Genomic DNA, 14,212 nt, shown 5'->3' with positions numbered 1-14,212 from the left:
GAAGTGCAGGTATGTATTGATTCGCCATGATTCTGGAGTTGCAACAATTGAAGAACGATGAAGGCTGATTATGAGGTTGCAGAGTGTAGTGGCACAGAATATGTCGCAGTAATTGATTGCAGTTGCAGAGACGGTTCCGCAAAAGAGGTATGATTATAGATATGTTGCGAACTTCCAAACGGCGATTGAGGAATGGCGTTTGAAAGTCCGATGGCGGCGGGCAAGTTGTTACGTATGAAATTTATAATTAGGTTAAAAAGCCCAAGTTAAAAGAAAAAATGGGCCTAAAATTGGGTTTGTTGGATTGATCAAGGGGTGTTGTGGGGACATCAGGTGAAATAGATGTATTTCTATGGAAATAGCGGGTCGGAAGGTCCGCATGTCGGAAGGTCCGCAGGTCTGAAAGTCCGCAGGTCGGAAGGTCCACAGGTCGGAAGATCTGCAGGTCGGGTGGTCCATAAGGCGGAAAGTCTACGAGTCAGACGGTTTACAAGTCGGATAGTCTGCAGGTCGGTTGGTCAGTGGGTCGGACGATGTACAAGTCGGAAGGTCTGTGGTCGGGCCAACAAGGCGGAAAGTCTGTAAATCGGGAGGTTTGCGGCTGGACCAACAAGTCGGATGGTCTGTAAGTCGGGAGGTTTGCGCCTGGACCAACAAGTCGGGTGGTCTGTAAGTCGGGAGGTTTGCGACTGGACCAATAAGTCGGAAGGTTTGCGGCTGGACCAATAAGTCGGAAGGTTTGCGGTCGGACCAAAAAGGCGGAAGGTTTGCAGTTGGACCAACAAGGCGTAAGGTCTGCGGTCGGTCCAAAAATGCGAAAGGTTTGCGGTCGGACCAACAAGGCGGAAGGCCTGCGGTCTGTCCAAGAAGTCGAAAGATTTGTGGTTGGATAGGCAAATCAGTTAGTGTGGAAGTTGGATACTGTTGAGAGCAAGTGAGAGTAATAATTCGGTCAGCTGAGGACACGTGTCAGCAGAAGAAGAGTTAGCAGATGGTTGAAAAAGAGGCGTTGTAACCGTTCGGGCGACGGTTTCCAATACCGTTTCTGAAGAATATTTAAGGATTGGGATTTGCAACTGACAAGGTATCTTCAATCATCTTCAAACGACAACAAAGTCAGTGATTCGGGGATCATCATTTAAATTTCCAGTATTTACTTTCCAGTTTAATTTCTGTAGCGTAGAGTGTTTAGAGATTCCTTATCTCAGGCGCTAAATATATCAAATAAGAAGATAATTTTCTATTTTTGAATTTTACTTTTTGATTGTTGAAAAAAATACATCAACACTGGGTTTTGGTTTTGAATTAAAATAGTTATTTGATGTGATATACATATGTATTGATGTGATGTTTTGAATAAGTCATGTTATGTTCAAGGTGTCACTTTTATGATAGGTTCTAAATCGACCTAATAGTGTGGAATCTTTTCGAAACGTCTTAACAAGATTTAATTAAGTGATTTATATGTGTTTTTAACCAGATTTTATGATCGACGTTTCACAAGATAACTTTCTAACGAAAGAGTCCGACCTTTGTTTCCAAACGTTCGTTAAAATAATATATTTATTATAATTATTATACATACATATAAAATTAATTTATAAATATATAAAATATCAATTTAAAATAAATAAGTAAAATAATTTTAATTTTTCTTTTTAATTTATATATAAATTAAAAAAAGTGAGACAAGCGAGCTTGAACGAACTCAAACGAGTTTAATCAAGTCTAAACGAGCCAAACACGAACACGAGTTCAAACAATAAAATTCTTAACGAGTCGAGCTCAAACACTACAAACGAGTTCGAAAGTTTAACGAACAAACACGAACCTTGTTTGCAAATATTAACGAACAAACACAAACATTTAAAATTCAATTTGGCTCATTAATAGCTCTACAGACGACGACTAGTTATAGAAGCCAAAGAGTAAATGAAATTGATCCAGTATTTGATGCCATGATTGAAGAATTTTGTCCAATTTTATACAATATAGAGCTGAAATCAACAAAAAAAATTTTTATGGTGTAAGAATAACGACGCTATTCTTTGCCCGACAAAATAAATCATGTTAGAGAAAAATGACAAACAAAATGTAAAAACATCAAAATTTTAAACCAATAATCTCGCAATCACGAATCCACCCATATCATTTGTCATCCTTTACCGAACTTAAAAATCAACAATTTGATAACAGGGTAAGTGCCCTTTTAACATATTTTCTCCACACTCGTATCATCTTGTCATATTTTACAAAACTTAAAACTCGACAATTTTTTTTTTTTTTTTAATGACGTGAGAATCCGCAGTCGCTACCTGAAAATGCACGTTGGATAAACTCCGAATCGAACCTAGTACCCTGCAAACTAAGCCTGACAGGCAAGAGGGTAAATGACCTTTTAACATATTTTCTCCACCAATATCATTTTTTATATTTTATCGAACTTAAAAATCAACAATATAGGATAAATGTCTTTTTAAATGTATCTTCTCAAAAAAAAAAATTCCATTGTAAATAGATATTAAGGTTTATTTTCAATTGTCTCTTAAAATAATAATATTTTTACGATAATAACAAAAAAATTTATGGTAAATACTTTTAGTTATGGAAATAGAATAAATAATTTGAGATGGCCGAAAATAATAAGAGGGAGTATATACATACATGTAGATGTTAATAAAAATAAATACGCGAAAATTCATTAGCTGATGAGGGCAGAAGGGAAATTCATCCTGATGGGGGCAGAAGGGCTCATTTTTTCCAAACCTAATTAGTTTTCAAGCCTAATTCACAAGCTGCACTGCAGAAATTGAAGGGATTCAACAAGAATGTCGGGCATCTATAATCGGGCTCCATCTGCTCCTTCCAAGACTGCTCTCCCGCCTCAAGAACTCCTCGACGATCTCTGCAGGTATGTATGTTGTTGCTCAATAAGTTTGCGATTATCATTTCTATGAACATTTCAGTGGTAGATTATTGACTGTAACTAGTTCAATAGTTTGGGATCGTTTTATGCGTTTTCATCACATTTTAGGGTAATTGAATTTTTCCTGAGTTCGATGATCTAACTGGAAATTGAACAAAGATTTGCGCGTCTGCAATTTTTTTTTTTAAAAAAAAAAAAGATTGGGGACAATTTCACCCTTGGATTGATTGTAACCCGAATTCGTTGGAATTACTGAGAATTGTTCACAGCATTATTGATAGATTAATATAATACCTCTCATGAATGAGAAAACTAATATATATGATGGGGAACATTTAGGATTCTTGGTATATAGCTTTATGTTAAGCCTTGATAAACAATCTGCTTGTTTCGAAACTGGTCTTCGAAAAATCGTTGTTTAATAGTGATGAACAATAAAACTATTCATATTCTGTTTCTTAATTCTTGGATGATCTTTGGTTATTGTTTTGCAGTCGATTTGTTCTTAATGTTCCTAAGGAAGACCAGCAGTCTTTTGAGAGAATTCTGTTTCTTGTAGAGTATGCACATTGGTTTTATGAAGATAACTCGGTTGAGAAGGACCCATCCTTGAAGTCATTAACTTTGAAAGAATTTACTTCGTTATGTATCCTTCAGGAATTTCAGCATCTCTGATATATGTGATATTGGCATTCTTATAGAACTGAGATCATGGATTTTGATTGTTGTATCATTTCAATTTTTCAGAATCTTCTACTCCCAATATTTTTGTTTCAACTTTCTTATTAAGTTGGATCTGTTTCTCTTTCTGACTGTTTTTCCTCCAACTGTTCATTTTCATTAACGATGTCGAAATTTTCAAAATATATTTTATTTAAGTTAGACTTATATCAAGAGGGTGAGTATGGATATGCATTTGATGAGAATATACCTTTTTGTTAAAAGTTATTTCAGTAGAAGATTCTTTGTTTTTGTGTTTCCTAGCTGATTTTCTGTGTATCCTTAACTTGCTACAGTGTTTAACAACTGTGATGTTCTAAAACCATATGTTGCACATATAGATGACATATTTAAGGATTTTACTTCGTATAAAGTTCGGGTTCCAGTTACAGGTGCCATTATATTGGATGAAACTTACGAACGGGTGAGCTCTTTCATACATTATTTATATTATCTTTCATATAGCCTGTACTATGTATGATTGGTGGATTTTGGAGAGTAATAGAAAAAAATAATAATAATAAAATGGGGGAAGTAATATTTCGACTGTTTTAGAGGGAAGAACTTGGGAAAAGAAAACTTAGTGGAAGAAAAGTGTTGTGGAAAATGAAGGAAAATAAGTCTTGATCTTTGCTCTCCTTTAATGTAGTCACATAATTTTGTTTTGTATTGTCTATCTTTTTCTTCTTTTTGTATACACACACACACAACTATATTATATATATATATATATTGTTTTTAAAGATAGTCTTATAGTTGCTTTTTTTCCCATATCCAAATCGTCGAACTAGCATTGAAGATTTTACATTTCTGAACACTCTTCTTTCTCCATCACCCCATCCCCCTGCCTCCCTTTTTTTCCCCTTTTCAAAATTCTTGAACCAATAACGCAATCACCGTGTTGCAAGTGGTTACAGCATTATTGAGATTTTCTATGTACACATTGCTGCCAATTATTCTCTTATATTCTGATACGGATATGCATTTGTTTCTTGTTGCTTCTTTTGTGTTTTGGAGATAAATTTGCCAGATATATGTTGTAAATAGTGGTACATACATTGAACTAATGCTTCATATCACCTGATTATGCTTCTATGAGAAACATATGTAGCTTAGTATTAACGTCCATAAATTCCAACCTCCCTTGGAAGGATTCAAATTGATTGTGCAGTCGCAACTATAATGGATTCAAAAGAGCAAGATTTGATTCCTTATCATTGAAATGGCTAAAGCTACTCGAAACAAATGCCCTCTCTGGTTTGAAAATTCTAAAACCAAACACAATGAAGACATCTCAATCTTGTCGAAATCTTTTCTACAAAACATGTTCCTGCCATATTTCCACATTCAATTGAAAAGAAAATTAAACAATAGCGCAAAGTAAATCAGAATTAGCATATGCCATAACCGTCGTGTTTTTCACGTCCATATACTATTGAGCCACTATTTTTTCTTCAGTGCTTACTAGTGAAAGGATGGAAAGGAACTAGTTGGAGCTTTCCCCGAGGGAAAAAGAGCAAAGATGAGGAAGACCATAAGTGTGCCATTAGGGAGGTATGTTCCAACTTCTTTGCCTATGCAATCATCTCAATTGATATGATTCAATTACTAGACACTAGAAACATGATTTCTAAATTACATGAATTCACCACTAAATGCTAATACATATGTGACTTATAAAATATGTCCATTAAGGCCTCTCATATACTATAAGATTATAGAACTTGAATTTACAGCTGTATTTTTTTATAATTAAAATGAAACTATTTAGGATGTGTTTGTTTGAGAGATTGGATTTTGAGTTAGAATTTGAATAGTAAAAAATTTGAATTGTAATAATTGTATGATGTGAAATAAATAGGTGTTGATGTGATATTTTGAATGTAAAATTAATTTTTTGTATAATATAAAAAATAAAAAATAAGTGTTTAATTTGATGATTTTGGGGGAAAAAAATTGGATGAATAGTAGGATTTGGGACAAATCCTTTAAACGAACACGCCCTTAGTAAAACAACTCTTGGTATTTACATAGTGCTTACAGCTCAATTGCCAGTGAGTTGCATTGATGTACGAGCACTGTTGTGTTTTTCCCTTCATTCTTTATTTTCAGCATCCCCTTTTTCAGTTATGAATATGATGGATACATCGAAATTACACCTGAGTGCCTGATCATTTGGGAGTGCAAGTCATCCTACAAATATAAGTATTAGTTAACTTGCGACAATTTTAAATTAGCATGGGAGCTGTGCATTGTATATTTTACTTGAAACTTTCTATATATTCTTTTCACTTGTGTCCTTCCAATCCCTCATTCTCTATTATAAATTTCCGTGACCTAACAAGTAATTCTATTGTGGGATGCAGGTCCTCGAGGAGACAGGTTTTGACGTTTCAAATCTTCTTAATACAGATGATTTCATTGAGAATATCTTTGGACAGCAGAGAGTGAGACTGTACATAGTTGCTGCAGTTAAAGATGATACACACTTTGCTCCACTCACTAAGAAAGAGATAAGCGTAAGTCAGGTCCTACTGAAAAGTTTGTTTTGCTCGGAATTCTCTGGAAGTGCATAGTAAGTTTGCTGTCAAAAGATTTTCTGAAAAGCTCCTGCTTTCGGTATCATGTTTAACAATCCTGGATATTCATCCCATGGTCAGAACCCTTCGTCTTATAGAGATTTGGGTCCTTCCTCTGAAATTTTAATGATATATATATTTGCTTCCATTTCATCATCATTTTATCATACCTTTTCAGAAAATTGGAAATTCCTATCCACATTATTGTGCGTTTCTCTTGGGGTTCATAATTCAGATCTATTATATTCTAATTGTTTCAGGAAATTGCATGGCACCGTCTTGATGAACTTCAACCGGCAAATGACAACGTCATATCTCGTGGAAGTACTGGGCTGAAGCTCTACATGGTTGCTCCATTTCTGGCGTAAGTAATTATTCATCGTCTCCAAAATTTCTCGTACTCCCTTCAGATAAGCTGAAAGCTCACAATTCTTTTGCAGAGACTTAAAGTCGTGGATTTCTGTGCATCCGCCACCCATAGCACCTCGACCTGATAAACCTCGCAAAGGTAATCATTTCTCGCTATTCCCCTCCCCTTCCCACATGCTCTCTCTGCCGCACAATTCTTATTTGCTGGTTACTCTTTCTTCTCTTCAATGTGTTTATTGTGACACGCATCTTTATATTGTGGGCATTCAATCATTAAAAAACACCGATTTTTTTAAGTTGTGCTGTTTTTTTCTCACAAAAACTACTACTACGCTGCATCCTCTTGATTTGATTTTGATTGCAATCCTTAGGAATCACTATGTGGAAGGCCAAAACCAGTTCGACTGGAAGCAGTTCATTAGCACTAGAGAGCCAATCGAACCGTGTAGTCGGGGATGTGAATCCTCCTCCTCCTCCACCTGATTCAGGCCCAGGTAGGAGCTTTATAAACTTCAGATTTAATACTGCTCCTATATTACAAGCTGTCGACGATGCGTTCTCAACATGAAATACTTCTTTTTTTCCTTTTCTTTTTTTTGGGTGGGGGTGGGGGGTAGTGAAAACTTGTATGCTCATGATCCTGTGGCATTTCAAAATTTATTAGCGGTGGATATCATCAAGTAGGGCTTCGCTGTATATTTTGTGGTTGTGAGTTCATATGTTGACTGCTCCTTGTCTTGTCTTGTCTTGTGTTGTCTTAGTGTTGTGCATAACATAACAAAGTTAATGTTGTTGCTACTCTTCAGGTTTTGTGTTGTGCATAACATAACAAAGTTAATGTTGTTGCAACTCTTCAGGTTTTTTATTTTATTATTATTATAATTATTACGTTGTGATCATTCCCAAAGCTTCATGTAACAGTATGTTATTCGTACACCACAAAAAAAAAAAATAAATAAATAAATAAAATTGGGGTTTGGACTGTTTAGTTGGTTCGGTTCAAAATCGAATTTATAATATATATTACTGCTTCCGTCCGGCTTTAAAGGTCTTATTTACTTTTTTACGTGTTGATCTTTGAATATAAGTTATTATATAAAAATGTAGTATAAATCAAGGAAAAAGTGCAAAAATACTTTTAACGGTGTCTTATAATGTTAATGAGACATTTACTGTCGGACTGAGGGAGTATAATTTTGAGTATTAATATATATTAATAAATCAAACCAAATAAATTTTAGTTGTTTGGTTTCAAGCTAAATCGGTTCTGTTCGGTTTTGAAAAATTTTGATTCGATTTCGATTTTAATTTTTACAAATTGAAAACCCATCAAAATTTAAAGTTTGGTTTCTAATGACACCTAACAAAATGATTGCAATGGAATAAATCGATTCTTTGTTAAAGTAGCGGCATGGTTCAAGTACTGATTACAGCTACTCACAAGTTTCCAAGCATTGCTAAATCAATCCAAGTTTCCTCCTTATAATTCAAGTGAGTCCGGAAAAAATTACGGCCATCGGATATAGATATTGATCAATGGTTGTAAAATAGATGAATTTGTATACTATCCACGTAATAATACTTCCTCTGTCCCATAATTATGTATCTATTTGCTTTTTACCTGAAATTTTAATATAAAAATAATGACATTTGTGTAATATATTGTAAATTTTAAGGGTATTTGTAATATTAGGTAGATAGTAAAGTTACTAAAAAAAAATAAAATGAATACTTTGTTACGGAACAGACTAAAATAAAAAAAATAGATATTTTGTTATGGAACGAAGGGAATAGTAAGCAATCAGCACATTGTGTAGATCAATGTAGCACGGTAGACAGCTTCAACATACATATAGAATCCTAAGATAACAGATCAGTACAAGATAGGTAAGAAGTGAACACCTATCTTCAATAATTTATAAGCACAATTGACAAAGAAGTGTAGTAAGATATCAATGACATGAAGTTGTGGATGATCTGTTTCTGCATAGCAATTGTATCGGATCCGGATCGGGATCGGGGGGCAGCCTATGCGGTATTGTTAGTGTTAATTTGACAAATCAATGTAAGGGTTGCCTCAAATATTTTCGAGCCTCCCTCCGCAAGTAATCAACCAGCTCGAAGGAGCGGATGGGATGGACCTGCCCAAACAATTTCAACTGAGCAGCTTGAACCGAGGAGTTGAGAGAGATTTGGGGGATAAAACAAATCATTGGATATAAAAAGGGTTCGTTTATTTTCTTTGTTTTTACTCTTTTGCGCTTTCACTATTATCGAGTTATGTTCCTATTTTCTTGTTAGTTTCTTACTTTTGAATTTCGAAATTCAATTTATCACAACGCCAACTCCTCGTTGTTCGTCCATTGTACTTCCTCCGTCCACGGGTAAAGTAAATATTTACTTTTTGGTGTAGTGTTTAAAAAATAATACTCTCTCAGTTCATTTATAATTGTCCTAAAGTATATTTGCATGGTTGACAAATTTATCCTTTATGATAAGGTAGAGATTAAAAGTGATAAATAAATAAAGGGTAAAAAAAGTAAAAATTGTGTTTAAAAAAAGAAATAGGACAATAGTTATTGTACGTCCCAAATAGAAAAATAGGACATTAGTTTGTAGACGGAGGGAGTAGTATTTTAATTATAGTGGGTAGTTAAAAATAGTGTAATGATATTTTTGCCCTTATTTTTCTTTTTTGTAAAAGTAATGATGTGATGTAACGTAAGAGTATTTGTGGAAAAAAAGTGAGGTATTTAATGAAATGTTTACTTTGTAATTGGACGTCTCAAAATATAAATGTGTATACTTTCTAGTTGGACATAACAGAGGGAGTATTATTATTTATTTTTGGTTCAATCGCATATTCCATTCTAGTAATTAATTTTTCATCACAATTTCGTTAAGAGGGTTGGGCCGGATATTTTCTTGAGTAGGCCGGGTAATTCGATTATTGTCAATTTCGACCAGCCTAGATCTGTTGGGCCGTCATAAATAAATTTCAGCGACAGTATGCAGGGGGCTACGGGGTCTGACCCCCGGCCCTCAAAATATATGTATTTTTTTTATGTAAATATAATAATAAAAGTATGTATTTTATAGTAATTTGTCCCTCTTAATATTTTCATAAAAATTTTATCTCGTTTGTTGATTTATACTTTTGGATTGTGTTTGATACAGAGCAATAAAAATGGTACAATTTCTCTTGAAATGGATTGTGTTCATTTCTCTCTCATACGCAGAGAATTGGAGAAAAATGAAGTTGCAGTATATATTTTAAAATTATTTTTAAATCTCGTGTCCAACTCAAATAAGATCATAGTTTTGGAACGAATAAAGTATATTAATAAAATCTTAATCAAATCTAGGGTTGGAATGGAGATTACGATGCTCACATCAATCCATTTTGCGTGACGATTAATGATAGGGATTGTGCAAAGGTGTTCATATACCACAAGACTAATAAATTTATCAAACAAACAATTACACTGTTAGAAAATACTATTGTCATTTTCAACTTTGTTCAAACAATAAAAGAATTTCAAGGGAATTATTGAAAAATCACTTATAAACGTACAAGTGGATTTTTATTTGCACAGATAATTTTTTTGATTTTTTTTATATTGTTCGTCAAAAATTAAAAAAAAAAAATCATATTAAATATTTTGTTTTTTTACAAAACATCACATCAAATACTAATATTTTTTTAACTATTTTCAAATTTATTCGGATACTAAAATATATGCAAAACTACTTATGTGGCCTTGTGTTTATAAGATAACATTTGGTATTCAAGTGTGCTCGTTATTTATTTCAAATAAAAAAAATTCCATTGTTCAAGCCATACAATTTTTAATAAAAATGTACTATTTATTTTCACAAAATTTCACATCAAAATAATATTTAAATAAAAATTCAAATAAACACTTGTCTCCTTTTACCAAAAAATTACATACACATTTTCCCAAAAATATTAATATACATAAATTTATTATTTTTATATTTTTTACACAATTCTCCGTACTCACGTCAAAAAATATTCATTTAAATTATCTTACAAAACAAAGAAATTTCAAATCAATTTCAATAATAACCACTACATTCCTCATTGCACTTTACATTGTACATCTTTATTACACACTATAGTACATGGAAGTGTGCAAAATTATTAATTTTCAAATTACCAATCCAATTTGAGTTTTAAAAAATAAAAAAAATAAAAAAAAATCAGGTAATATTCAGACATTCCGAATTCAAAATTCTTAATATTAATTCAATCAAAAACAATTTTACTTTTCAAATTTAAAATTATCAAATTTCGAATTCAATTAATTAATTTTTTTAATATTATATAACTTATATTTGAATTACATATTATTGATTTTATATAAATATTTCATTTAGATATACTACTATAAATACATATATTTAATTATAAGAGCATCCGTCATTTCTTTCATTACATTTATTATTACTTTTTTAATTTTTACTGTAACAAAATTCATTACTTTTTAATAAGATATACTTTCAAAAAAAAAAATAAAAATAAATTCAAAATTATTAAAAAAAATTTGAATTTTCAAAATTTTAAACTTTAAATTTAATATAAATTATCTATATATATATTTAAATTTCATTAATCAATTTTCTACATTTTCATGTTCAATTAAACGAAATGACTAGTGAAAATACTGATCAATCAGTTCTTAAATTAAATGTTAGACACAATTTGACAATAAAAATAATAATTATTAAGTTATATTGTTAATATATTTATTTTATATCTTTATATTATATTACGATTCTTTTTTATGTTATTTTTAATTAATATATACATGTTGATTTATTTCGAATATTTTTAATTATTAAAATTTATATAGATTAATATTTAAAAGTTAAAATATAATATTATTGTTGAACATAAAAAAATTGTAAGTAGGATTTTCGAGAATTGGCCTACTTAAGATTTTTATTCGAGTTTAATGGGCTTTCAAAAGTGCGAATATGGATGTTTTTAATGAAGAAATTGTCTCGGGAAAGAGCATATTAGGTGAAGAAACTTCCTCAGGAGAAGGCAGATCGGGTGGCGATCAGGTCGGGTACGGAGTTCAGGAGTAACAAGGTCTGGTGCAAAGGTCAGGTACGATCAGGTCGGGTATGGAATTCAGGAGTAACAAGGTCTGGTGCAAAGGTCAGGTACGATCAGGTCGGGTATGGAATTCAGGAGTAACAAGGTCTGGTGCAAAGGTCAGGTACGATCATGTCGAGTATGGAATTCAGGAGTAACAAGGTCTGGTGCAAAGGTCAGGTACGATCAAGTCGGGTACGGAGTTCAGGATTAATGAAGTCGGATGTAGGAATGAGACGGAGGCAAGACGGTATAAAGTCGGACCTGGTCGGGCCAAGTTTAAAGGTCAGACAATGAGGTCGGACCTGGTCGGGCCAAGCTTAAAGGTCGGACAAAAGGTCAGACCTGGTTGGGCCAAGCTCAAAGGTCGGGCGTAATAAAGTCGGACACAGAGGTAACACGGTATGAGGTCGGATGCGATAAGGATGGACAATGGGGTCGGGCGCAATCAGGCAGAATTCAAAAGTCGGGTGTGATAAGGTCGGATGCAATAAGGCCGGGCAACAATAGCCACTGTACAGGTCGGGTGAGAGAGCAGTTTTCTGCTAGTGGAGGGAAGTTTCAACTGGTGAACGGTTTTTGAAGGTTTGACTTGGTGGGTCAGTTGACACACGTGTCATCAGAAGAGGACTTTCTGGGCAGTTGACAGCGGTTGCTGTAACCGACCAGACGGCGGTTCAAACCGTTTCTTGAAAGGGTTTAAATATGTATGTTCCTCACCTAAAAAACCATCTTCAATCAACATCAAATTCAAGAGAATTGCTTTTGGGGATTACCACTTTATTTTTCGGTCTTTATTTTATATTTTCCTATTTTATTTATGTATTCTATAGTGTTTAGAAATTCTTAATCTCAGGCACTAATTATATCAAATTCGAAGATATTTCCCTATTTTCGAATTTTACTTTTTATTGTTGAAAAATTGCATCAACAATTATATAAAAATATTATGAGATAATAAAAATATATAGATATATGTATAAATAAATAAATTATTTATAAATATTATTGCATAATAAAAATATATAGAAATAAATAAATTATTGTGAATTTATAAAATAGTAAAGATAATGTGTTAGAGATACTATATCGGATAATAAATGAAATAATTTGAATATTAAGATAAATATGACGTGGATGACAGATATAAAAGATATAATGCGGTAAAGGTAATAACTATACAACGGATGCTCTACTAAGTAGTTTTATTTATATTAAATACGTATATTTTTATAATATTTTAAAAAGTTAATAATTTCAAAATTATGCAACTAAATTTGATATTGTTATAATATAAAATTGAAATTCTCTATTTCAATAATAAGAATACATACATATCTATAGTAACATATAAATCGTCTAAATAACTTAAGAATCCACGAATCTCTTAAATAAGATAACTACCATAAATATAATATATTGTTTATAAATATATTTTAACATACTCCTTTCGTCCCATAACTAAATATCAATTTGCGTTTTGGACGTAATTTTAAAAATATTAGTATTATATTAGGATATAGTAGGAATAGAGTAGAAATGACTAAAATAACCTTATTAGTATGTGTGATATAAAAGTAATAACATTTGTGAAATATATTGTAAGTTGCAAAGGTATCTGTAATGTTAGGAGACAGTACAGTTACTAAAAAAAACGAATAAATACTTTGTTACGGAATAATCTAAAATAAAAAAATAGATATTTTTTATGGGACGAAGGGAGAGTAATTTTTATTTTTTTTTTTGTATCCAATTCAATTTAATTGTAATCAAGTTGAATTTAGTCAATTCGAGTAATACCGAATCCGAATTCGAACAGAGAAATCCAAATTGAAAATTATGAATTTGAATTTGAATTTAAATATTTTTAGAAATATCCACAAACATAGAATTCAAATATCTGAACTATCATTTTCGTTTTCGATTGGCACTCTCTACTTGTATCACTCATCACTATATTTACCTTATATCTTTTCTAAGTTCTTCTCAATTAAAGGTTTTTTTTTTTTTTTTAATGTTTTTATTTTTTGGAATGTTTCTTTATTTTCAAAATACGTCTAGTATAGTACAGATTCGAATCCCTGGAATCATTTAAGGTCATAAGATATCCCAATTTAGGTAGAAGGTTATATTGAGAAGAAATAGTGGGTCGGATTAGAGACGTCAAAATTAGCTAAGCCCGTCGGGTTAGCCCGCCCCCGCCTTACTTTTTAGGAGGGTTGAATTGTGATTTTTTAAATCCGTTAAAATACGGGTCTAAACGGGCCAATCCACATGGGTCATGGGTTGAGAGTGGATTAGCCCGCGACCAAGTAAATATAATAATTACTACTCACCCGTATCAACCTTGTACATTTTATTTAATAAATAACATAGTATTATTATTTTTAATCTACTGAAAGGATATATTTTTAGTTAAAACTAATAAAATTAGCTTAAATTAACTAAATCAAATATTACAGTATCATCCTAAATCATCTATCAGCCAACAAC

The 14,212-nt window shown here is 32.2% G+C and overlaps 1 protein-coding gene across 1 annotated transcript; it reads left to right on the top strand.

Annotated features, from left to right (window-relative positions):
- Positions 1-2,685: 2,685 nt before the first annotated feature.
- Positions 2,686-7,443, top strand: LOC127241531 (mRNA-decapping enzyme subunit 2). Its single transcript, XM_051260644.1, has 8 exons — positions 2,686-2,911; positions 3,421-3,572; positions 3,943-4,070; positions 5,105-5,200; positions 6,013-6,165; positions 6,486-6,589; positions 6,666-6,733; positions 6,966-7,443. The coding sequence occupies exons 1-8, from the start codon at positions 2,829-2,831 to the stop codon at positions 7,160-7,162; spliced, it is 981 nt and encodes a 326-aa protein (XP_051116601.1). The 5' UTR covers positions 2,686-2,828; the 3' UTR covers positions 7,163-7,443.
- The last annotated feature ends 6,769 nt before the right edge of the window (positions 7,444-14,212 follow it).

The sequence above is a fragment of the Andrographis paniculata genome, unplaced genomic scaffold (genome assembly GCF_009805555.1).
Source record: "Andrographis paniculata isolate CXL003 unplaced genomic scaffold, ASM980555v1 Contig82END, whole genome shotgun sequence".
Lineage (NCBI taxonomy): Eukaryota > Viridiplantae > Streptophyta > Magnoliopsida > Lamiales > Acanthaceae > Andrographis > Andrographis paniculata.
This window is presented reverse-complemented; position numbering and strand designations above follow the sequence as displayed.